Raw genomic sequence first — 27,559 nt, forward strand, 5'->3', positions numbered from 1 at the left:
CACCACAAGAATCCAAACACCACGAGAAGAACAAGACAACAGTCTTTGAATGCAACATAAAATGTAGGAAAGCACAGCAAACATGAAACATTGAAAAGCTGAACTACATTTCTTTTTGTTAGGATTACAATTTTAATTACATCTGTGTACATAGAATAAGACTGTTCACATAGTACAGGGAGCAGCTACTAACACTGGTCCATTGGTATAGCATTTGATGGAGGTTACTGTTTATTGGTTATTCAACGACTGTAGATTTCAGGGGCATCTAATTGATTTCTTCATTAGATTACACCTCTTAACAGTCTGGAACCTGACTGACTTTCATGCTGTGACAATACTGGTTGGAAAGCACATACATTGGCTTAGCTCTTGGTAAAGAATTGCTTTTAATTTTTTAAACCAACATTTCAAAAGAGAAAAGAAACAACAACTCAAAAGATTTAGGTTTTAGAATTTGGTCAGGTGTCTGCTGTCTTTGATGGTTTTTGCTTTTGTTTTTCAAATTCTGGCATTTGCCTTATTGCCTCTTAAATGAATACTGGCTCACAGCTCCTTCTGGGAAAGGTTTGTAACTTTGCAAACAGGCAGGATTTCATTCCTAACCACTGTGGCAGCTAGAAATCCTATGGCAACTGGACCTCCCAGTTAGAGAGAGGTGCGCTCCTGATAATTCTACAGATCTGTATTCCACGTGCAGCGCTAATACACGTGACTGGGTAGTCACTGTAGGTGTAATCTAATCCTTTGTGTCAATGAACATTTAGATAAACTGGAGCTCAGGATAAGAGATTGAAGTTTGGGACCAGACTGGCACACAACATAAATTGCATCCGTGATAATATGCACCTTCCCTTCAACTATTGCTTGAGTAAGGTAAATTCCCATATTAATAAATGGCTGAAAAGTGGTAAAGCTGGTACAAAAAAATCTCCATTTGTAAGAAGAAACAAAACATCTTTTTTTAAAAAATCTTCCTTCAGGATTCATTTGTCCTTCGTTATTGTTCGTAATTGTCCAAAGCCAGCACAAAATTGCAGTATTCTTATTTTTTTTCTTTAGTATTGCATGAATGAATAAAGCTTAAACTATTCCCTGAAAAAAGTTACATAGTAGCTAAACTAACAAATACCTGGAAGACTTGAAAAAACAATTAAGGAATCAAATGGCTGTAACTGATCTAGATGGAAAAGCAATGATAAGAAGCAGCCGATGCAAGGTTGCTTAAGTCATCTAATTAGAGGCTGCGCTCATGAAAGCTAATACTGCACTCAGTCGATTCGGTGACGTTGCACTGTACTTTTAGGTACGTCAGTTCTCCCTCTTTGATTCCTTAGTCACTGGGGACATTGTGGGTCACAAGAAATTCACTGGTATCCATATTATGGATCTCCATCCTTTGGCTGGGCTGGCTTCCATCTCTCTTCAGCTAGAGACCTCTTCTGAAAGTTCAGCAGCAGAAGGAAGGCAAGAAAGGGAAGAGACAGCAACAGAACATTTTCTTATAATTAGCACTATTTAAAATTGAGAAGGAAGAGAGAGGTTGAGAGAAAAGGGAGGGAAGAGGTGAGGAGGAAAAGAGGTGGAGAGAGATCCAGCAATGAAGGGGAAAAAAAAAAACCAAAACAAAAAACAAACCAAACACAAACCAAGAAAGGAAGGAGAGAGAGAATAAAAGTAAGAGGAGACAAAATGAGAGCTAAGGTAGAAAGATGCTCATCAGGAAGAAACTGAGGAATTGGAAAGCTGCTTCAAAGTCTTGCTGCGAAATCATCAGTGCAGTCTTTGTTGATTTTGATGTTAACTAAACACTAAATTTCTTCGAAATCACTCTTGGGTTTCTTTTCCCTTTTTCAGCGTGCAGGATGGGAAGGCCCAGGAAGCTTTTAGTCAGACCTTGGCCTCTAGCATTTCCAAAAAAAGTTTGTGCATGGGGACTTTGCCTTCAAGTTTGATGTTGTAGAAATGCTGCACGGCCTTGGTGGAGGTCTGCCTCAGGAGCGGCAGGGTCATGAGCATCTTGCCAGCCCGGCGAGGATCTTCCATGTGCTGGCCAGCCTCGTAATCCTGCAGGGCCTCATGCAAGACATCCTGAAGCTTCTGAACGGCCTCAACGTCTTCTATGTGCATGGAATCTGTGAAATAGAGGTGGGGGAAAAAGTAGAAATCAGAGCCTGTATGATGACCAACTAAGAGCAATAAGAATCATCAAAGTTAAAGAATTGTTTCTGTGATTTTGTAAACTTCTTATTGTAGTCTGGAAATATCACTTCCAAGCTTCTCTGAGTTTAAACTCTTGGCTTCTAACCTAAAAGCTGGTGGCTTGAATCCCCCAGCTGTTCTGTATTCCCTGGGAGAAAAGATCTGACAATCTGCTCTGCTGAAGATTACATCTAGGAAACCATGAATGAAGAAATCATATATAAGGATCTATTATTTTAATCTTTTTTTTAAAGTATTTTAATCTTGTGGGTGGATTGTGGGTTTGCTTTTTTTCCCCCATATGAGCTGAGCAAGAGAAGATTTCCTGTTAAAACAAATACAATCATGGCTATTTTATTCACTGACTCTTTTATATACTCATTCATTCATTCATTCATCCAAAAACCCAACTATCTAATGAGTTCTGTGTAAAAGCATTGATCCAAATGCTGTGTGATGTAAACTTGTCTAAAGTTCTAACTTTGTCTTCAGGGTGAACTGTAAGTGGGGGAAAAGCTGATAGCCAAAATTCCAAGTATTCCATGTTAATATACTGAAACAGGTACAATGTATAGAGTTGTGATCTCCAAAAATCAGTCTCCAAAAACACTGTCCTTTTAGGATTCTTTAATGTATCATAAGCTGTTTCTTCTGTATTTAAAAAAAAAAGATACCTTTAGATTGTTGAGTTCTAAAACTGTTTGCAGGGAGCTGTGGTGGCCTAGTGGTCAGGAGTTGCACTAGCAACACAAAAGCAGGTGGTTCGAATTCACCATCTGCTCTGGGGAGAAAGATGGGTTACCTTCTGTGTAATCAACAGCCTCTGAAAATCCCTTGCATAGGTGCAAGGCCACCCATGAGTTGGTTTCAAGTCAATTACACATGACGACAAAAACCAAAAAATTGTTTATCCATTTGTAAAGATGAACTTTAAAGGATTAAACCTTATGAGAGCATTTTGAAAGTTTCCATCAAGCAAAGAATGCGTTAACAGAATTTCCACATGTATTCTTGAGAGAACCGTAAGATGGAGAGAAAAAAAGCTACAGCTCTAGCTTGGAAACACTTAATTATATACAAGTTTGAATCATTTAGCACGTTTTATTGATTCTGATGACAGTTTATCTGTTAATTACACATAATGGAGTCTTTGGGGGATTCTTCCTGTTTAATAATTCTACTTCTCTGAGAGTGCTGAGCTCTAAGATATATGTAGTTAGCCTAATTTTTCATACAATTTAAGAATCGAATCCCATGCATAAAAAGAGAGAAATGTAATTTTAAATCAAGTTGTTAAACATGTAATTTGGAAGCAGGAGTGGCATCCACTTTTTAAAAACATGCCTCTGGAGACTCTATGAACTTTGAGAAACGATAGTTAGAGAAAGGCTTCAGGTCTTTTGTTTGTAGGGTCACTATGAGTCATGTTCAACTCAATGTCGATCAACAACAACAACAACGTATAATAATAATAGTATAAAAACCATATAGTAATTACAATATTGAAAAAGAATTAAATACAAAGACAAGTAACATGTTATTTAAATTCCTTTGTATTTTTATTTGGCTATTTATATTATATCTTTTTTTAATAACCTCACCAAAATTATTAGTCTGTTAATCCGGTTTACTTTCTATTGTTATAAACGTATTCTTTAAAAAAAAACACGTTTAGTAAGCTAGTTGGAATACTGATTTGTCTCTTAGCAGTTTGAGGGCCTTCTGCATTGACAGCAATGGGGTTAAGCCCTATATTGTTAGAATAAGGGATGACATGGGTTATAAAGCATGTGTATAACTGATTACAATATAGGAGATGATGTGCTAAGAACTGTTAAAATAATAAACTGGCTCAGTGGGATTTTTGAAAGAGAGGGAAAGTTGGCTTTTTCTTTAAAGAGTTTGTAAGATGATTCCTTTGTGGATACAGACAAGTAGAAGTTCCTTCTGCAGGCAACCTCATTTGATTTTTCCCCTTTATGGGATGAGCAGACAGAGATAGATCGAGCTGCTAAATGAGACTAATGTTGTTATATTTGGAAGAACATTCTTCCCCCCGCCCCCCTGAGCTTCAGGTTTTATTTAAACATTACTCTTTTTATTATTTGTACATCACTCTTCTTAAATTTACTGTACTGAGGTAATCTGGGTTCTTGTGATGCTGAACCTTGTGCCATTGGGTTATCAAATATCAGAATGATTTCCCAATGTGGACAGTGTTTGGTGGAACTCCCAGATGTAAAACACGTTTAGAAGCAGGAGTGGCATCCACTTCCTAAATCACATGCCTATGGGAATTTTATTAACTTGGAGAAGCAACAATAGCTATGGAAAGGCATTAGATCTTTTGTTCATAGAGTCACTATGAGTCATACTCGACAGCAATCAACAACAGAAGTTGGAATACAGTTGCTATTTTACAACACTCAAAAAGGCAAACAACAACCAAACACAAAACTTTCATTGCTGTTGAGTTGAAACCCATTCATAGCTCATCCTCCAGTAGGCTTTGAAGCTGCAAATTAAATAGAGATTGCCCACCTTTCTCATACTTGCTACTGGTGAATCTGATGCACCAGAGAGGCACCATCTTTGAGTTGGCAATGCACCTCCCCTCCAAATCCCTTCCACTACACTCAATTCATTGTCAATGAGTAGGATCTGACTCAAAGCTGACCCTCCAGTGGATTTGCAGAGGCAGTAAAAAGCTTAGGAGGAGACTGCCTATCTTTCTCCCAAGAAGCAGCTGGTGGATTCAAACCACTAGCCTTTGAGTTGGCAGCACAACTCTCTATCTACCAGGCCACTATACCTCTCTCTCATAGACCATTATCTAATTCCTGCCTGTAGGACTCAAGAAGGAATCCTTCAAAGATGGAAATGTTTAGTAGTGGCAACATGAGTAGAATTCAAGGTTCTACCCAACATACACCCTGCAAATTGTTTCTACCAAAGGTTTTCTCCATTCCTTCATCATGGCAAACTCATGCATTTCCATGGTGTCATCTCTTGGAAACTCACATTTAATTTTTTAAGTTGTCTATGGGTTGGTAAACAGGGAGAAAGACAACATGCTATGATATTTTTTTCTTCTTGTTTTTGCACTTAAATTATGTTTGAAGGAAACACAATGAGTATAGGGCATCATGGGAAGCAGGAGTGGCATCCACTTCCTAAACTAGATGCCTCTGGAAACTCTACAAACTCTCAAAACTCTCTAAATGTTCAGAAATTATGTTAGTTTTAGAACAGAGTTCAGGTCTTTTGTGCAAAACTTACTCTAAGTCATATTCTACTTGACAACACTTAACCACTGCTAAATGAAACTAGAGCTGTTAAATCTGGAGGAATGCTCTTCCACTTTGTATGTCACTCTTTGTCAATGTGTAGTATGAAGTAACCTGGGTTTGCTGTGATGCTGAACCTTGTACCATCGGGTTATCAAATACCAGAATGGTTTCCCAATGTGGACAGTGTTTGGTGTAGCTCCCAGTTATAAAACAATTTTGGAAACAGGAGTGGCATCCACTTCCTAAATCACATGCCTTTGGAAACTCTATGAACTTGGAGAAATGACGATAGTTATGGAAAGGCATTCGGTCTTTTGTTCATAGAGTCGCTATGAGTCACACTCGACTTGGTGGAAATTAAGACAAACATAGGGACACGAAACTGCATCTGTAAACGCACTGAAGTCTGTATTCAGAACTGTACAAAAGGGGAGGGAGATGAGGTAGACTTGCCCAACCTGACCTGAGACCATCAACAATGATTCAAAAAGAAAACAGATCATAAAAACAAGGACTGTGTTCTGTGCAGAAAAGAACTACAACAAACGATTAACAATTCAGACATGACTTTCCAAGGCAGACAAATAAATATATACATAAATATTTTCTTTATTAAGCACCTATAATGGGTGAGGTCTCTGATAAGCACTTTACGAACACTTCCACCTTCCATATCCTAACTGCTCTGAAGGTGCAAGACACAAGTTTTACCTCATAAAGAGGAAAAGGAAACTTAGAAAAGAGTTTAGCGACCTACTCAAGGGAAACAGGTAATAAATGTTCATCATGCTTAAACTCTTTATCATGTTACTCAAATTATACGGCTAGAATATTTAACACTTGAGAATGGTATTAATCCTTTCATGATCCAAACTGTCATTTGAGCTCATCTGGTTTAACTTTTCATCTTCATCTGGCATCTTCTCTACAATATTGCTAATAGAAACATTTCCAGTTTTATGGAGAATCTGCTACATGCCGAAGAATCAATTATGAGAAATGTCCTCATGTTTTCCCCCTATCTGTCTCTGACTTCACTGCTTGGATCTTATTTCCAACAACCACAGCAATATGGAAAACCTTCTACTTGTTTCACCTTTAGAGCCTGAAGTCAGCTATACAGCCACCCCAGGCCCCAACCCAAATCTTGTCTTTTCCAGTAGTCTCGCCCAGCAGGAGATATATTATAGGATGTCACAGGAAATGAGGCGAGAACAAATAGCAGAGAGATATGCTCACAAACAGCAATTAAGACTTCAAACTATTCTTTAAAGACTGTGATTTAGCTTGAGAGATTTAAAAATGATTTAATCAAATTACTATGATAATTTAACTTCCCATTTACAGAAAAGATTCTAACTCATTTTCGCCTTACCCGTTCTCGGATCTGCTAATACTTTAAATGCAAACTCACTAAATCTGAACTATTTAATTAGACCATGATTCAGCTGGCCGACTGCTGAAGAAAATATTAATCTCCATTAGGGATCCTAGTTCAAGTTCTGACTCTGTCGCTTTAATCTCTGTTTTGTTCTTTTTGCCTAAATTTTATTTTAAGATTTATGCCAGGCTCCACAGAACCACTTATGTAAGTATTTAGCTTTGCTCTTTGTGGTTATTACTTCTTGAATTTGTGTCTTAAAAGAAATCGTCCCAGGGCTTGTACTAATGGGAACCAGCTAAACTTCTATCAATGAAGTTCATCAGTTCATCACCTAACTCGACAGGAATAGGCTGCACATTAAAATCACCAGGTGAATTATGAAAATAGTTAGATGCTTGAGCCCAACCTCAGATCTATTAAACTAGAATATTAGGGAGCATCCAGGAAATGAATATTTTAAAAAATCTAGGTAATTTTACAGCCAAGTCAGAGTGACTGAAGTAGATAGTAAGATAAACAAAAGCTGTTTACAATTAGTCAGTTTATCAAAGACTATCAAGGCTCAAAAAATATAAATTTCCCCCCATTTGTTAAAATGTCAAATCTCAATAGAAGAAGCTTTTTTGTAAACTCCATTTTGTTTCACTTGTGAAGTAGAATCCAAAAAGGTGTCTAGTTCAGGTCATTTATTTTGGGAGGATGGTTACATATCCTTATACCTAAAGCAGTAAAATTCAAGGAGATTTAGAGTCATTGCAAAAGAAGATTTTATTTTTTATATCTTATCTGGAATAAAACATTGCCTTATTCATGATTGTGGGTGTGACTAATGAAAAAAAAATAAATGCCCAAACTCTTGGAGAATTGTGTGCATGACTTGTAGCTCATTCTTGGCAATATTTTTTCAATGGGGTCAAATATAATTTTGAGGATAATACTGAATACAAAAAATAAACAGAATACTTTTAGAATCAAGTCCAGTGTATAACATTAACCAGACCAATAACATAATAACCATTTTTTATGGAGCATAAGCTGTGGCTTTTCTTCTCTTTTTAACCTAACTACAGGAAGAGGAGCAGTTAAGGACTGTAGTTGCTGCTGTTAGGTGTGGCTCAGTGGCCAGTGAGTCCTAGTGACCTTAAGAACAATAAATCAAAACCTTGCCTGTCTTGCATCATCCTCAAAATCTCTCCCATGCTCAGAGAAAGTGTTGCAGACCCTGTGTCAGTCTATCTCTGGGCTTCTTCCTCTGTTTCATTGATCCTCTATTTTGCCAGGCATGCTCGCTTTTTCCAAGGACTGGCCTCTCTTGATAGTTAAGGGTCATCTATTGCTGCTGAGTCATAGCTGACTTTCCAGCGAGTTTTCAGAGGCTTACATATCCTTATACCTAAGATGAGGACACCCCTCATCTACATCCCATGGAGCTGCTGGTGGATTCAAACTTTGTGTTTCTGCGATGGAAGCATAACTCCTTACCTAGTAGGCCATTACAGCTCTCTGCAGTTAACAGTTAATTGTTGCCATTAGGTGTTGTCAAGTCAAGTACGACGCATAGAGATCCTATGAACAGCAGTTACAAATCCTGACCTATTCTGCGCAATGCTTATCATCTCTGACATACTTGAGCCCAGTGGTATATTATGTCGATCCTTCTCATTTATTAGTGACATTATTAAAATTCCGTGGATTTAATTTACAACAAAACTATCCCTAAGAATTTGTAATAGCAACTAGCTTATATGGCATTGATACCCATGTAAGAGAAGAGGAAAAAGGCAATTGAGCTAGTAATGGATCTAGGAACAGAACTCCAATACAACAGACACTTTCAAGGAAATTGTTGTTGTGTATGTACCACTGAGTTCAACTCGTAGCTGACCCTCCAAAGGGTTTTCAGAGGCAGTAAATTGCCTTTCTCTCACTGAGCAGACAGTGGGTTCGAACTCTGGGCCTTTTGGCTGCCAGACCAACTCATTATCACTTAGCCACCAGATAACTGAGAACACTAGATGAAACCAGGATGGGTCTTGTCCCTTTAATGCTAGGTGCCCTCAGGTAAGGGAAAAGGGAAAGGAGCAACCATGAATTCTCAAAATTGACACAATAAGACTCCCTCTCAGGGGAAAATTCTAGGAAAGGCATAAAAATTGAGCAGAATGGATATACTAGACATGAATAAAAATGAGAAAAAATTAAAAAGTAAAAATAAAAAAAACCCACAAAACCAGATAGATGAGGGAGTTGTTTTGAGTTAGAACATGTACCTTGAATTGGTACTATGTAAAAAAGAACAACAGAAAACCAGGACAGTCAAAATCCAAAAATTTATTTAAAAAAAAAAATTAAACAAAGAAGAAAGTTTGCACAGATAATAAAAACAAGGCAAAAAGGCCATTAAAAGAAAAAATTCTCTAATTAAAAAAATACTAAAAATATTACAATAATGGTAAAATTCAAACCCAAATTAGTGACTTCTGAGTCAATTCTGATATGTAGCAAACAGAGCAGCCCTGCCCCATTGGGTCTTTAAGGCTGTAAATCTTTACAATGAGCAAACTAGATCATCCTTCTCCAGAGGAGCAAATGAGAGATTCAATCTGCAGAACTTCCAGTTAACAGTCCAATACTAAATTACTGTGCCACTAACAAAGGTTCTTCCCTATAAAGACAAATATAAATGCCAAGTGTTAAGTGTCACGGAATACATGCCTAGCTCAGTTACCCAACATGAGGCAGATTGCTCCAGCTTTCAAGGCTACAATCTTTAAAGGAGCCTATTTCTAACTTTTTGCTCTTGTGAAGATGCTTGTAGATTTGAGCCAATGGCCTTTGTTGAGCTTTTAACTGCTTAATCGTTAGGCTATGGTTGTCATTGTTGTTTGCCATAGAGTCAGAACCAACCCATAGCTAATCCCTCTAGCGGGTTTTCAGAGACAGTAAATCCCAGACTGTCCATCCTCCCCCTGCGTAGCAGCTGGTGGATTTGAGCTGCATGCCTTTGAGTTTGCAATTTCGTTTCTTACCATGAGGCCACCAGAGCGCTTCTTAAATGCAAACTAGAAGAACTTAAAAAAAGAAGAAAAATGAAGTGACTGAAGGAAGTTATCCTTTTAGAGAGTAAGGCTAACTGGAATGATCATAGAGCAAACAGATACAACAGAAAATTTCTTAGAAGAAAGAAAACTATGAAAACATGTTAAAAATTTCAAAAATCAACTATAAACAGAGATGTCATAAAGGATTCAAGTGAAGGTAGCAAGTATTAGAGACAATCAAAGGCTACATGAATAAAAAAGGATACAAAACATTTGAAAAGCCCCCTCTATTTCTTTCCTAACACAAAAATTATACAACTTATCATTGAAGAAGCACAGGTTCTAGGCAATTGATCTAAAATCACCAACACAAAGATAAGGCCTCATTAAGTACCTAGACTCAAAGAAGAAAAGGTCTTCATGAATCTAGTGAAAAACACAGCTTATAAGGGCGAGAAAATCAGATGATCATATTTTTAGATAGTGTTCTAAGTTAGCAGAAAATTAAGAAGTAGATTTAAGATACTCAAGGGGCGTGAGTGTGAACTGATAACTGTATACTTTGTAAAACTGATTTTCAAGGTATCAATATTTAAAATTGAGCAAACATTAGCCCATGAGCTCCTCCTAAGGAATCTATTAGGTGACCAGCTTTGGACAACCAAAGCATCTAGAAGGATTTTAATAGAAGGCCTGCTGGTACCAGCAGCCAGGAAATCAAGAGATGAATTGCCTTGGGAAAGTCAACTGTCAGGGACCTCTCCAGAGTACTGAAGAGCAACAGCATCAAGCTGGAGACTAAGGTGTACCTGATTTGAGTCATAGTCTTCACAATTGCATTCTATGTGCATCTCAGAGCTGGACAATGACTAGGGGTGATAGAAAGACAATTGATGCCTTTGAGCTACGGTGCTGGAGAAGAATGTTGAATATACCATGGACTGCTTGGAAAACAAACAGGTTCACCCTGAAGAGAGTGAAACCGGGCTGCTTCTTGGAGGCAAGGATTCTGAAGAGTCGTCTGATATGCTTTAGGCTTGTTGCAAGGAGGGACCAGTCCTTGGAGAGGGACATCATGCTTGGGAGGGCGGAGGGACGGCGCAGGAGGGGAAGACCCTCTATGAATCTAATCAATTCAGTGACTGGGAAAATGGGAGTAGTTGTGTCGGAGACAGTGAGATTGGCACAGGATAGAGCAAGGTTTAGAGTTCTTGTACATAGGGTCACTATGAGTTGCAAGCATCCTGATGGCACATGACAACAGTGGTGAACACAAGGTAATTTCAAAACTAGATGTATTTGAAGGTGCAAAGGAATAAAACCCGACAGTGTGGAAGGAAGTAGACACAGTAATATGAGAAGAGGTTAAGTATTTGTATAAAACAAACAAAACAAACAATAGTAAAAATCTGTAGTGCTGCATCTGACTTAGAAGTATCTGTTAAAGTGAGCTTTGGTGGCCTAGTGGCAAGAAGCTGCACTGCAACCCCAGAGGTATGTGGTTCGAATCCACCAGACGCTCTGCTGGAGAAGGAGGGCAATCTACTCCTCTACCAGTCAGATCTGATCTGATTTTAAAAAATTTTAAAAAAGCATCCGGTAAGCACCAGTTACTAACTGAAAGATAAGTCAACTTCCCTGTTGATTGTTTTTATGGAAGTTATTGTTGCTGTTCTTATGTGCCCTTGAGTACGTCTCAGGGTGAACCTACAAACCCCATCCTATCCAATGGCATCCTCACCAGCCTTGGATATCCATATTGAATACTGAAGTCAACAGCAGGTGCTTAGTGGCATTTTTGTGTTACACAAACATATACATTCTGAATTAGTCCTTGTGCTGAGGGTAAATAAATTGAACTTCAAAAGACAATACAGTCTGTCCTTTTCATCCTTAGATTCAACCTACTGGAAGTTGGGAAAGGGAGGAGAAAGCAGTGAAGTAAAAGGAGTATCTCAAAGGCTATAATGGAACATAAAAGTGCTATTTACATACCATTTACACTGTATGAGGTATTCTAAGTAATGGATATATGTAGGTTTTAAGGAAATACTATGACTTTTTACATAAGGGACTTGAGCATGTACATATTTTCTTATCTGCTGGGGGTCCTGGAACCTATTTTACCTGGGGTTTGTGAGACTGATACCAAAAGGTGCCTGTAATTACAAAACATGTGTGAGTTTATGATGACATTAAAAAGAAGGCAGTAATTGGTCCCTGCAAAGTAAGATAGGATATCAATTCTTTATCTTGAAAATTTGTAAAGAACGAGAAATAATTAACTATCTTTCTTTTGCTGTACAATTTGTCCCACTAGTAACCAAATAAGATATAAGACATATAAGAGAAAGTGTCATTTTATACACATAGGGCAGGGACTAAATGTCCTTTCCTGAAAGCCTGATTGTTAAGGAAGTCTATGGAATTCTGGGAGAATTCATGTTAAATGACCAAAAAGAGTAGAAGGCAGTCTCAGATCCTGTCTTGTGCTTTAAGCCATGCGTTGCAATGCCTAAGGATGCTATGAGCAGAATAACAAATGATACAGGAAGCATTAAAAGAAGATGGAAAGGGTACACAGAGTCACTGTACCAAAAAGAATTGGCTGACACAGGAGAATTTCAAGAAACAACCTATGATCAAGAGGCAATGGTGATGAACAAGAAAGTTAAGGCTGCTCTGAAGGACTTCGCAAGAAATAAAGTCCCAGGAATCGATTGAATACCAATTGACATATTTCAACAGATACTGCCCTGGATATGCTCACCTGGATGTGCCAAAAAATCAGGAGAACAAATACCTGACCAACTGACTGGAAGAGATCCATATTTATTCCCATTCCAAAATAGGGGAACCAACAGAGTGTGGAAATTATCAAAACAATATCACTAACATAGGGAGTGCTGGTGGCCTAGGGGCAAGAAGCTGCACTGCAATTCTGAAGGCATGTGGTTTGAGCTCCACAGAAGGATGGGCAATCTCCTCCCATGCAATTAACTGCCTCGGAAATCTCGCTGAAGTTCAGCTAAGAGTCAGTTCCAAATTGATGGTACACAACAACTATATCACTAATATCACATGCTAGCAAAATCCTGCTAAAGATTATCCAGAAACAGCTGGAACAGTATGTTGACAGAGAAATACAAGAAATACAAGCTGAGTTTAGAGGAGGTCATGGCGCTAGAGACATTATTACCAATGTCTGAAGGATCTTGGCTAAAAGCAAAGATACCAGAGGAATGTCTATTTGTGTTTCATTGACTATGCAAAGGCATTTGACTGGGTGGATCACAACAAATTGTGGCTAAGCTTGTGGAGAATGGGAATCCCAGAACACTTGATTGTGCTATGTGAAACCTATACTTGGATCAGGAAGCAGTCTTCAGAACAAAGCAAAGAAACACCGCATGATTCAAAATCAGGAAAGGTATAATCAGTGATACATCTTGTCCCCATACCTTTTCAATCTATATGCAGAACAGATCATCAAGGAAGCTAGGCTTTATGAGTAGGAAAGTGGCATCAGGATAGGAGGAAGATACATCAACAAACTATGTTATGCAGGTGACACAACCTTGCTTGCTGGAAGTGAGGAGGACCTGAAGTGCTTGTTGCAGAAGGTCAAGGATGGTAGTCTTCAATATGGACTAAAGTTAAACATCAAGAAGACAAAGATTCTCACCACAGGGCCTATTGGCAGCACCATGATAGATGGTGAAGAGATTGAGGTTGTTAACAGCTATAGCTTGCTCAGATCCACAGTCAACACTCTTGGCACCAACAGTCAGGGAATCAAAAGATGAATGACATTGGGAAAATCTGGTGTCAGGGACCTCTTTAGAGTACTGAAATGCAATGATGTCAGTCTAGAGACTAACATGCACCTAATCCAGGCCACGGTCTTCACAATTACTTGCTATGCATCAGAGAGCTGGATCATGACTAAGAATGACAGAATAATCGATGACTTCAAGTCATGGCGCTTGAGAAGTCTTTAACATATCATGGACCACTAAAAAAACAAACAGGTCAGTCTTGGAGAGGATGAAACCAAGTTTCTCCTTGGAGGGTAGGATTTTGAAGATCCATCTCACATACTGTGGATACTTGGCCAGGAGAGACCGGTCATTAGAGAAGGATAACATGCTTGGAGGGGTGAAGGGACAATGCAGGAGAGGAAGACTCTGTATGAGATGGACTGATACAGAATTGGGGTAATGGGGGTTGGTGTGTTAGAATTAGTGAGATTGGCTCAGGACAGGGCAGAGTTCAGAGCTGCTATATGTAGGGTTGCTATGGGTTGCAGGTGACTTGACGGCACATAACACCAACAAAACAGCTTACTAACAGTAATTATAATAACTGGCTCTGAAATCTTATCCTTTTTCAATTTGCTGTTTTTATCATGCTTTCCCTTCACTTTACCCTTGTCAACCAATACATTTTTATAAGCCATATAATTGCCTTTTCTTGTCTTCTTATATTAATGAGGCCATACCGTATGTATCCTTTTATAATTGAATTATTCCACCCAGCATATTGGCTTCGAGCTCTGTCCATACTGTAGTGTGCATCAAAATCTCGTTTTCCCCTCTGGCTGATCAGTGTTCCATTGTATGTTCATACCACATTTTGATTATCTCTATCTGTTGATGAGTATTCAGAAGCCTGACAAGACTCTAACTATAATAATATATAAAAAGAAGACTTTGACAATTTTACAACAAAAAAGGACTGAACTGACATTTTTCCAAACAGGACATTCAAATAACTACCAACATATGACAAAATGCTCAGTACTGGTGATGAGTGAGATGCAAATATAAACCATTATAACATTTCATTCCCACTAGAATGGTCATTATTAAAAACGAAACAAACAAAACAACAAAGCAAACAAACAGAAAATAACAAATGTTGGTGAGGATGTGAAAAATCTGGAATCATTAGTGCTGAGAATGTGAAACAGAATAGCTATTGTGAACAACAGTGTGGTGATTCCTCAAAAAACTAAAAAAAAAAAAGCTACTTATAACCTTCAAATTCTCTTTTTAACAAAGATTTACAGAGAGATATGTATGACAATGCTCATTTGCAGAATTAATATTTTCTTTGGTTATACATCAGATGTAAGGTAAATATATTCCTAGTGGTGTGACAGTTTTAAAAGTATTCCTATATGTAGAGTTACCAAAAATAAGACACCCATTATCAGGAAGGCAATTTCCCATTTCCCAAGCTAAAACTCAACATCTATAAAATAGACTGATAATTTAGATAAATGAGGCAAAGAATATTGACTACTACAACCATACAGGGAAAACTAATACTCTGATATAAAGAACAATAAAATAGAGAATTTTTAAATATAAAAAATCATCTATATTAACCTGAAGTTCTTTAAAAAGTATCTAAATAAATTTTGAGGGAGCTCTGGTGGCCTAGTGGCAAGAAGCTGCACTGCAATCCCAGAGGCACATGGTTCGAATGCAGCAGATGCTTTGCTGGAGAAGGAGGGACAATCTCCTCCTGTACCAGTCAGATCTGATTTGATGGTATACACACAAAAAATTAAAAAAAAAATTTAAAAAAATCTAAAGAAATTTAAAGTTATCTAAAGGAGCTCTGGCAGCCTAGTAATAAGTTGTGCTGCAATTCCAAAGGCACCCGGTTCAAATCCACACACTGCCCTACAGAGGAAGAAGGGCAATTTCCCATAGTATGTGCTGCTTCTGAAAACCTGCAGGAGGGTCAGCTATAGGTTGGTTCTTATTCACAACACTCAATAACATCAACAGTGACAGTTTATAACAACAATGAACAACATTAGAACATTTACATATTGATTTGCTAACAGTTTAGATGTGTGGAGAGGTGGGGCTGTTAATCATAGGATTATATAATTTGGGGGTGTGTGAAGGAAATGGGAAAAATTCGGTGTTAAAAACAATGTATTCGAAATTTGTAAATAATCCAGTATAAATTTAAAAAAATAGATTGGATTAAACAAGCTTGAAACTACAACTTTGTTATTAATTTCCAAATAATGGTTGGAAAAAATGGAGCATCATAACATCATATTGACAGTATCAAAGATAATGGTTTTCTGTGTGGCTGATTCTGAGCCCCGTGGTGGGGCTTGGGGATTTGGGTTGTTGTGTTGTTTGGTGGAAGGAGGATGGCAGGTCACATTTAACCAACAAAGGAAGTGTCACGGTTTAGAAATTAAAAAAGCCTTGACATTTTCTTAAATCATTTCCATTTTAATATGGACTCTGATTCAAGGGAAATTTCGTGGCCTAATGATAAAAAGCTACACTGAAATCCTAGAAGACACATAGTTGTAATCTATCAGCTAGTCCATTGGAGAAGAGTGGGCAATCTCCTCCTTAGTAATTAACTGCCTCTGAAAACCTGAAGGAGGGTCAGCTATGGGTCAGATCTGACTCCATAACAATTAACAACCACAACAACAACTGATTCAATTATTGTTATTATTACCCCTAAGATTTATATGCAGGAGAAGGTTGGGCACTCGGCTCCTGTGTGATTAACTGCCTTTGAAAACCTGTCGGAGGGTCAGCTATGGGGCGATTCTGACTTGACGGTTCACAAGAACACCACCACTTATTATATAGGGAGCTCTGGTGGCCTAGCGGCAAGAAGCTGTGCTGCAATTCTGAAGGCACATAGTTTGAATCCACCAGCTACTTCACAGGAGAAGGATGGGCAATCTCCTCCCCAGTGATTAACGGCCCCTCAAAACCCACTGCCAGGTCACTCGATGGTATACAATAACATTTTTTAGTAAGAGATATAAAAAAATATAATTGTTTGCAGAAAAATTTTCTGACATGAATAGATTTTCCATGAAAAAGTAAGGATTATTAATTACCTATGAAGGTAAGAGAAAAATGAAGGGCTGGTAAAAATTTTTTTTTCCTTTTTAAACAAGAAAAAGAAACTATGGTTTTTTTGTTTGGGTTTTTTTTTAAAGGAAGATTTTTCTGATTGCCATCATTGCTCTAAAGTAGGTCATTTTCTTTCCTAAACAGCCGAGCATGTGGGATTAGAATATTTATATATCAGAAGTATTAATGATTATACTTCTAAACAACAAAAGACAAATGCTGCTACTAATTAATTCAAGTGCTAGGAATTACAATACATATTCATAAAGTCTACAGCTAAGATCTAAAAGGTTCTGATAAAGTTTTAGTATTACTACTCAGCAGTCAAGATTAGTTAACAAATTTGAAAAGAGCAATTTGGAACAGAAAGTAAAAGACAGGACATGCTTTCCGTATTCAATAGTAATTAGCCAAATAACAAGCAGCTCTAAATGTTTTAAATTGGAATAATTTTATGATCACCAAACCAACAAAACACCAACAAACTTTCCCAAAAGTACTGCTGCTGCCTTTTATCTACCTAGGAAAGCTGCTAGGCTGTGAAGTTCATGTAAAGCAACAAACTCTAAAAAAAAAAGAGAAAATTCTGTATCATTTCCCACTTTGATGTTCTAGAGAAAAGAAGAAGGTGTTCTTGAGGGTTTGGAACAATGATGACATTTTTATGATACTTTCTCACATCTTCACATAGGAGTGAGAAGAAGAGAGGAGTGAAAGGTAAGATGGGGGTATGGTCCCAATTAAAGGTGTGAAATGCTTAACTCCATTATGAAGACAAATAGGAAAGTACAACTTCATTGCTGAAAACAATTTCCCTCCTATCAGTCCAAGGATTCATGCATCAATATTGTAGATGAACTGTTAATTACAAAATCAATTAAAAATTATTTCTGAAAACAGTCACGCACCCCTGGCTCTCATGGGGGCAATTTGGGCAGAAGGTCTCATCTCACTAGGTCCACGCCAAATCACAAAGTCGTCATCCACAAGGAAGCAAAAGCAATCTGGTTTTTCATTTTTCAGCGCGGCTGAGCCCAGCCTGAGATTGATCGTCACATATGGCCCCAGAAAACAAACTGTCAATACCTTGAATGCTGCAGAATTTGAACAAATAGCCGTCCACCCATTCAAGCCACTCATTGCATCCCATTTAACAGATTTTATTGACAGTTTCCTTCTTGTAATTAAAGGGAAAACTACTGGCCGGCAACCAAGATAAAGTTCAAAGATAGGGTCAAAACAAAAGCAGATGGAGGGGCACGGTGTGACTGTCAATGGTACACAGCATCAGAGTGTGTTATTGACATGCAGGTATCTAATGACCGGCACACCATTAAGGAGGATCTATCCTGAACTTTATGCAAATGCTAAAAGAGACTTAAGACTACAATAAAGCATTAGGGGGGCACAAAGGGAAAAACAACAAAGCAGCAACGATTTTTACTTATCAGAGGTTGCTCCCTATTTTAGCACCCATTACAGTTCAAATGTTAAGAAAATGTATCCCTAGAATTCTTAACATTTACTACATATGTATTGCTTGGTGAGAAATACTCCGGAGGAAATTTACTCTTAGAGAATTTCAACAAAAAAATTTACTTCTGGGGAAATTAAGCACATAAGGAAATAGCATTCTTTGAGATTAACAGCATCACAAAATATATTTTTTCTAACTGGATAATTAGTGTCTTTTTTTGTGTGCACTCATAATTCACACTCATCTGTACTAAGCAAAGGGGCTAATTTTGTCCTGAAACTGTCTAGTAATGGCCTTGCAACAAAAGCTTTTGCTTTGCAATGGTCCAGATTAGTAAATGTATTAGGTGGGAAACGTTTTGTAGTTTCCAGTAGGTAAAACAGAAATCATTCCATTTATGTTTCTTTTTCTCGAATTTTACTTTTCATGAGAAAGCTAAAATGATTATAATTTTGCCCACTCTTGCAGAATTGACAAAATGGGTCTAGCAAATCCCCACAGAAGCTAAGGGAAGGGGTAAAACTGACATATTAAAATATGTAACAATGACTACGTCAAGATGCCAACCTGAATTAGCAAGAGCTATAGCTTTGAGGGTGACAAATTCTTCTTTCTCCAGCTTCATGCTCTTGTATTTCTTTACCAGCTGCAGGATAGCATTATTTAGGTCCAGAAGGCCTGCTAATTTGGACTGGTCTTCATCCATTATATAATCGTCTGCATAGACAAGTTCATCCTCAAATGAAAGGGATCGGTATACGACACCAAGGATCAAAATTTCCATCCAAGCACTCTGCAGAAGGCTCATCTGGTCCGCCAGGGACAGAGTGGAGAAGCCTGCGTGGGAAAATGGGCAGATCAAGTTACTTTCAAGCCATCATTTCCTAATGCAACATTAGTTTCATATGGTCTTCAGCTTCTGCCTCAGTGCTCAAAATTATGCTGAGCTTTGATTAGAAACTCTTAAAGTTTCCACTGATCCTTTTGCATATGGCAAAGTAAAAGTCCCAAACCAACATTAGTCCATTGGTGTTCTCTACAGGCTGCAGAGATGTGTCAGACGGAGAAACAAAAGAGAGGTAGTTGTTCTTTAATAAGAAAATACCATGCAGTCTTTAAATAAACCAGACTTCTTAAGTGCCTTACAGGAAGCCAGATTTCCAATGACCTTATCTGTAAAAACTACCATTGTTACATCACAGAAAAGTAAATAAAAGGAAAATAACTTAGGCTCACAGTGAACTATGACCTGAAAACATCTTTCTATAATACTTATACACAACAGAGAGTGATACATATTCTTAACACCAAATTTTTTTGCCTCCACAGAAACTGAAATTTAATTTTGTTTTTCAAATGGTGATGGTTGGTGCTCAGTTCCATTGAGTTGACTCTCAGCAGCCTTGTATACAGCAAAACAAAACAAAACAAATCTTGAACAATTGCTTCTATGCTTAAATCCATTTTTGCAGCCACATAGTCGATCCCTTTTGTTCAGAGGCTTTCTCTTTTGCTCTGAACCTCTACATACACTTGTGAAATAAAATATTTTAGAACGCAGTTAACATTTCTACCAAATAGAACGCAGTTAACATTTTTACCAAATAGAAACGTTATAATATGCATGTGTTTGTTGTTGTTGTTAGGGATATTTGAGTCAATTCAACACATAGTGTTTCCATATAACAAAGTAAAACTTTCCAGTTCCACTTGGCACAGTGGTCAAGGGACATAGTTGCTAACCAAGAAAGGATTATAGGTTTGAACTCAAAGTTACTTTGCATGAGCAAAATGTGGCAGTCAACTTCTATAAAACTGAAGGCCCTGGAAACCTCTAAGAGTTGATTCTGCTCTGCCCTCTATGGCTGCTGTGTGTCTGAATCTACTTGAAGGCAATGAGTTTTAATCTTTATGGAAGCAGACCACCAGGTCTAACTCCTGGAAGCTGCTGTGTGGGTCTGAACCATCAATCTGGCCATTCGCAGCCAAGTGTTTAACTATTGTACCACCAGGGCCTTCTTATTTAGCATAAGATGCAATTATTTACGCTGTTAAATAAGCAAGTAATGGTGTGAAGTAGCAAGGATGTGAATACAGCCAAATCCTAAAAGTGAATCACTGAAGTAATGAGTGTTTCACCTTGAGCAAGACAATCATATCTCAATCTTTGAATTTGACACATAAAATACAATGGCTACCCAAATACTGGTGTATATCATGTGTCAATAAGTGTAACTTTATTGTATGGGTTTTTATCTGAAATAGCTGTATGGCTTATTTAATTCTTTGTTGCAAATTTGGGCTGCCTTCATATATACATACATGTATAAAGTCTCTGAGAGTCAAAGAATATAGTAAAAAAAAATTAAAAAGTAACTATTGTTTATAGTAAGGAAAGGTGAAGGAGTACAATTAAACCTACTTAGGAATAAAGATCTAATATATTTATATCTCTGAAAAGAAGTTAGTGGGGATATCTCATTATCAGCCTGATGGTTTTTCTAAGACCCATATGAAAAGAATTTTTCCAACAAGATACTCAGGCATTTCAAGGGTAAGAACTCACTCTCATCATTTTTTAGGACAATAGTCCTATAATTTAAAATCCCATAGTTCTACAGAAGTGCGAAGAAATTTGAATAATCCAATTTAAAGTATCTAGTTTTATTTACTAGGGCTCTTTTTCTTCTTGAGTAGAATAAGCAGCTGTCTCACCAGAACTTGGGAACACTGCCTGGTTTAAAATCCAAAAGGGTGTGCATCAGGGCTGTATCTTTTCTCCATATTTATTCAATCTGTATGTTGAGAAAATAGTTCGAGAAGCTGCACTCTATGAAGAAGAATGTGCCATTAGGATTGGAGGAAAGATTCATCAAAAAGACATTTATCATTTGTTTTATGCAGATAACAAAACCTTGCTTGTGGAAAGTGAAAAAGACTTAAAGTACTTAGTACAGGAGTTCAAAGACTACAGCTAAGCCTTCAATATGGATAACATCTGAGCACCAAGAAAACAAGAACCCTCTCCACTTGACCAATTAATAGGGAATCTCATGAAAGATGTAGGAAAAAACTGAAGTTGTCAATAATTTTATTTTACTTAGATCCACAATCAACACCCATGGTAACAGCAGTCACAAAATCAAAAGATGTGCTGCATTAGGAAAATCTGCTCTCAAAGACCTCTCTAAAGTGCCAAAGAGCAAGAATAGCAATTTAAAGACTAAGGTGCATCTGATCCAAGCCATAGCATTTTTCATTTCTTTCCATGTATGTGAAAGTTGGGCAGCAAATAAGTGTGACAGAAGAAGAATCAATGTTTTTGAATGATGGTGTTTGCGAAGAGTATTAAATGTAGCAGGGACTGCCAAAAGAATGAACAGGTCTGTCTTGAAGGAAGTACAACCAGGGTGTTAGAGGCAAGGATGGTGAAATTTCATTTCACTTTCTTTGGGCATATTCTCAAGAAGAATCAACCAGTCTTTGGAGAGATATATCATGCTGGGAATGGCAGATGGTCAACATCTGGACATGATGCTGGAAAAGGTAGATGGTCAAAGATATCATGCTGGGAAAGGGAGATGATCAAAGAGAGAAAGACCCTCAGTGAGGTGGACTGTCAGTGTGACTACAACAATGGGCTTGAACATGGCAGAGATCATGAGGATGGATCAGGGTTCAACAAAGTTCAGATCTCTTATTTGTAGGATTGCCACGTCATAGCTGACTTGATGGTACCTAAGAACAATTGCTTCAATTACAGCTCAAACTGTAACATAGATATCCAAGGGTGGCCCCAACTTCTTAGCTGCTTGTTTATGGTCACTGTTGCTGTTCTTTGTATTTATATAACTGATCATATCCCACACAATGCGAAAACTCCAGCACAGTATGTTGTTGTTGTTATGTGCCATCGAGTCGTTTGCGACAGTCCTAAACCCTGCTCTATCCTGTGCCAATCACACTGCCTCTGACAAACCCATCCCAATTACCCTAGTTACTGACTCTATCCACCTCATAGAGGGTCTTCGCCTCCTGCGCTGTCCCTCTATCCTCCCAAGCATGATTTCCCTCTCCAAGGACCTGTCCCTCCTTACAACATGTCCAAAGTATGTCAGACGAAGCCCCAGAATCCTTGCTTCCAAGGAGTAGCCTGGTTTAACCCTCTCCAGAATGAATCTGTTTGTTTTCTTGGCAGTCCATGGTATTCTCAATACTCTTCTCCAGCACCACAGCTCAAAGGCATCAATTCTCCCTCTATCCTCCTTGGTCATTGTCCAACTCTCTGATGCAAAACAATTACAACAAGTAATTGCAAAGACCATGGCCTATATCAGACGCACCTTCGTCTCCAGAGACACACTGTTGCTGTTGAGCACTTTAGAGAGGTCCCTAACAGCAGACTTTCCCATCACAATACGTTTTTATTTATTTTATTTTAATTTTTTATTTCCTGGCTGCTGGTGCCAAGAGTGTTGACCGTGGAGCCGAACAAACTGAATCTGTGAACAATCTCAATCTCTTTGCCATCCATCCTGATGCTGCCACTTGAATCTTTGTCTTCTTCACTTTGAGCTTCAGTCCATACTGAAGGCTGCAGTCCTTGACCCTCTGCAGCAAGTGCATCAGGTCCTCCTCAGTTTAAGCAAGCAGGGTTGTGTCATCTGCATAATGCAGATTGTTAATAGATCTTCTACCAATTCTGATGCAGTCAGCACAATATAGACAACAAAATAATTCCCTGTCCTGTAGGAGAAACCCGTGGAAGGAGGAGTGGCATCCACTTCCATAATAGCTTGCCTGTGGAAACCCTATGAACCTGGAGAGAGGATGAAAGGAACCCATGCGCCGAGGACTCTCCTTCCTAGGGTCGCTATGAGTCGCCTGCGACTTGACGGCACTTAACAACAACAACAACAGGAGAAACCCAGTGGTTTCTCCTATTGCCATTTTGCCAATAATATCAGTAAGTGCTTAATAAAATCATCAAAAGGGATGAACAATTAAGAAAATTACTTCATAACTTGAGAGAGACTGGCAAGCATTATGCCGAGTGAACTAGCTCAGTCCTACAAGGACAAACACTGCATAAGACCATTACTGTAAAAATGGAAGGATAACTAGGAAAATGTGTATGGGGATTTGAGGGGGGAAGGAATGGGAGCAAAAGGGTGAGGGTGGAAAGGGGGGAAAATCATAGGGCTGCACAATTTGGTGGACGGAAGGAGAAGGAGTAAAGGAAATGGAAAATAATGTAGCAGGGATCTGAAAGACAGTGTAACAGTAGGCATAGTCCAATGATGATTAATTTTATAAAACATAATGCAATGGGAATGAGTGTATGAAACCCAATGTGAATGAAGGATAGTGTGAAACAGAACACAAATTTTGTGTGCAAACCAATATAAAATAAAAATTTTATACAAAGGGATTGGTCAAGCTCTTCTCGTGCGGGAGTCATAGAGCAAGTGGAAGGCATCTCTGTGATTGTCTAACAAGCAGCTTACATGTCACATCAATAGGGCTGCTTGTGGATTGGCCTGTGTCTTTGCTCTCTTTTTTTCTTAATTCCTACTTAGGTTAAGGGAACGAATACTTTTTCATCTGTAGTGTGAGAACAACGGAAAACATTTTAAACAAGAATGCATACGCAAGCCTTATCCACCTAAACAGTGTTGTGTTTTGATTTGGAGAATGTTAATACCCACAAAACCAAAACATGCAGATTTCCAGACCATGTAGTTACCTTTAAAAGGTGGTCGGGGAGACTAACTCAGAGGTTCTTTTGCAAATGAAACAGCAAAAGAGGGGGGAATAATTATCTGGAAAGTCATGAGCAATAAGAAAAGGGGATCTCTTCACTGTGCCTTCGTGTTGCTGCTTTCTTTCTCGCTGCCCCAGCGGTTCCCGTGCAGCAGCAAATGAATAAGAGTGTAGCCCGCAGCACTTCGTGGTGACAGTCCTCGTCTCCCTCCCAGACACTGCTGTTAGTAAATAGATTTACACATTCTCCAATCTCCACACATCTTTCTGCCGAATAATTAAAAGCAGGATGATTAGTTTATTGAGTGGAAGGAGGAACTTTTTTATTGAGGTCCATCCACGATTTTATCAGGGCCAGCACTTTTACGGTTGTCAGGAGGGCGCGGGCATCCAATTTTTCTTATCTGCCTGATTAATACAAACGCTGTTTCAGGACGCATTAATTAACAGATACAAATCTACGTTCTCATGGAAGGATCAATACGGAGAAGAAAAGAGGCATCAGTGTGAATTTAGTGCTGATGATGGAGAAGGCACTCTATTGACATTTACGTGCACGGAAACTTTAAAGTCGCACCGGGGGCCTCTTTGTCCCTGTGATTTACAAATGAACAATTTTTCAGCCATAACAATGTTTCACACATTTCTTTGGGGTTTAATTAAGCCACAAAGCAATAAAATTCCATTTTTTTTTAAGCAGACTCTACAATTTGTTTTTTCTTGTGTCAATAGGGGTGTGTTTTTGTACCCTCCTTGGAATTCCAACTTTCTGATTCCTTTCACTGTTGGTTACATGAGAATACAGGGGTAAAGCAAAGAAAAGGTTCTGTTTTCCTTGTTTGATTTTGTTTTTAGGTGAGGAGTATGGCAAGATAAATGTAGCCAAAAATGCTTTGTTTGATAGCCTCAAGTCTATTTCAGGGATTAATGCAAGTCAGTTTTTTAAAATTTTGTTTTGTTGTTGTTTTTTGCAAGTATTATTTTTGCAAAAATATAGGAAAAAAGGCAGTCAATGCTTTATCAGTTACACTAACACCCTGCACTTTTGTCTCTTGTGGTTTTAAAATAGTTGGGTTCTAATAATTTAACCTTAATAAAAAGTTGAAATATTAACTTTTAATAAAATTAATAATAAAATTAAAATAGCCTCAGACCTGGGATCTAGTCTCTTGTCCCACAGCCTGAATGTCAGTTGTTATGTTGCTAGACATCATCTAGTCAGCTAACAGGGAGATGCCATGAGACAGAGAAGAATTGCCTCATGGGATTTTCTAGATCCCTATGAATCATAGTCAACTTGACAGGACCGAACAACAATCTTTATGGGAGCAGACTGCCAGGTGTGTTTGAACCAATAACCTTGTGGTTAGTAGTCAGGCCCTTACCTGCAGTGCTGCCAGGGCCCTTTAAGCAGCGGCTCCACAGCAGTTCTATGAGACTGCTGTGCATCCCTGGGCACCAGGGGACAACAGAGATTACATTTTAATTCCCTGAAATTCTTCTACCTGTCCTATTGAAGTGCTAGCTATATTTCACAACTACAAAGACAAATGGATTAAATAATATTTTTATCAATAAACCAGAGCACAGTGCAAGAACTTACATGATCTAGGCTGAAATGAAAATGCATGCCTTAATAAGCTGAGTCTCAGAATCTTCTAAAAGCTTGGCTGCTCATTTACGGAGACTTGTATCAAAAGGATAATTACTTACTTGTGCTTTGTCACGGTGTTTATGTTTATGGTGTTTTATAATAACTACGGGGCCACAAGTGAGAGATTGTCATCATCTATTACATCTCGCTCTCTTTGGAGGGAAACCTCTTTGCCAAGTGAAATAAAATATGCTTTGCAATTGGGTTGCTTGAGCTTCGTGTTTTGCAGAGCCCAGTATCTTAATCTTTGGTGTGTGACAGGTTATAGTTTTAAATGTGCAGCCATATTACAGCTTTTTAAAATACACTGATGCTATGGCATGCTTTTTTCTTTTCTAGCCGCAGACCATCTCCTGCATACTGCTGACAACTCTGATCTCGCTTCATCTCTGTCCCCGAGTCAGTGCCATTTAACGAATCTCGGCCATTCGGCTGGGAGAATGACTCTTTGCCTTGACCTGCAGTTAAATAGCATGTTTATCTGCAGTACAGTGGGCTCCAAATAAACCAGATGACAGTTGGGAATAACATCATTCAGAAGGATTGAAAAGCTTCTCAAGGGGCAGGTATCCCTGAGGTAACAGCTTGAAGAAAGCATGTTTTGTGCCAACCCTCCTGCCATCTACTCTTGGAAACTTAGGAGGTTGACATTGGTGCCACGGGCACTTGTCAAGCACTTTTTTTTTAAGCCTGGCAAACTGATGCACTTTGCAGTCAACTTACAAAAAAAGACTAAGCATTTGAAAGTGTGAAGGGCAAAAAATATCTGACGGCTAGTCTTCAAAAATACACTTTCATTTCAGAAAGCATAAATGTTTATTTCCTGAACAGAGTGTTGACAGAAATAGGCTGCAGTGCAGGCATTTGGGTTTTAACCCCTGCCAGGCATTTTCTTCTCTGCTGCTTCCCTGCTTCAGAAAGCAAGTGTTTTAAATCTTTGGGATGTCTGCTAATATCAGTTAATCAAGGCATTGATTTGCCCACTCACAGATTTGGAACTGTAGTTTCTCTGTTCCACTAAAATTTGACACTCTTCAACAAATAGCATGTTATGTGAGATCACAAGAGGAATGAATGGAGGGACTTGGACTGAACAGATGCATTTTTCCCCCTCTCATATAAACACATCTAATGTTCACAGAGAATAAGGGAAGACAATAATAGTGGCACTAAGATTTGGCCTTATTCACTAGTAAATGCATAACCCTTCGTAGAAACAAGCTCTCTTTGTTTTATCAAACCAATTGCTCTCTTCAGATATAGACAGAAAAAGCAGTTGTTCTATGATTCACAAAATACAGAGTTCTAAGTCTTGCATATATATTTCTTCCTTTAGCTTCATATTAATGATATCCTGGGACTGGAAATTATTTAATGCTAGAGCTAAGCCTCTATAGATAGTCAAGTGTCAAAGTGAAAACTGCATTTTATTTAAAATTTTCTTTTAAAAAGTAATGATAATGATGATTATTTTAGCATTTGAGTTTAAACACAATAACTACAATGTTACTTGGAATATCCATTCTTTAGGCTGAACCTAAGATAAATTCTGAAAAATGTAGATTCAATCACAACTGACTTGAGTGACATGTAAGACTAAATGATGAAATGTGGTTCCCTGTCTTCCTAATTTTATCATTTGTTTTTAAAACACTGATTGCACTGGGACAAACACATAGTCACCAACTCTGAAAGGCAGAACTCATATTTGAAAACTATTTTATACCCCTGGAGCAGAACTGATGGAGCAGAACTGATGATCATCTTCTATGATGTTGTTGTTGTTGCTGTTATGTGCCGTTGAGTTGCCTGCGACTCATAGCGACCCTATGTA

The 27,559-nt window shown here is 38.2% G+C and overlaps 1 protein-coding gene across 3 annotated transcripts in view; it reads right to left on the bottom strand.

Moving 5' to 3' along the window:
* Positions 1–1,675: 1,675 nt before the first annotated feature.
* Positions 1,676–27,559, bottom strand: part of ESRRG (estrogen-related receptor gamma) — an 826,733-nt gene continuing 800,849 nt past the window's right edge. Inside the window, exons 7-8 of one of the 3 annotated variants that reach the window (XM_006890562.1) lie at positions 18,876–19,145; positions 1,676–2,135 (exon numbers count right to left, since the gene is read on the bottom strand). In XM_006890562.1, the coding sequence (XP_006890624.1) occupies positions 1,891–2,135; positions 18,876–19,145 (515 nt within the window). In that variant the 3' untranslated portion in view covers positions 1,676–1,890. The remainder of the gene's footprint in view (positions 2,136–18,875; positions 19,146–27,559) is intronic. The other 2 variants (XM_006890563.1, XM_006890561.1) reach the window with 2 other exon arrangements.

Source organism: Elephantulus edwardii, unplaced genomic scaffold (genome assembly GCF_000299155.1).
Source record: "Elephantulus edwardii isolate Elephantulus edwardi_28Jun2011 unplaced genomic scaffold, EleEdw1.0 scaffold00090, whole genome shotgun sequence".
Taxonomy (NCBI): Eukaryota; Metazoa; Chordata; class Mammalia; order Macroscelidea; family Macroscelididae; genus Elephantulus; species Elephantulus edwardii.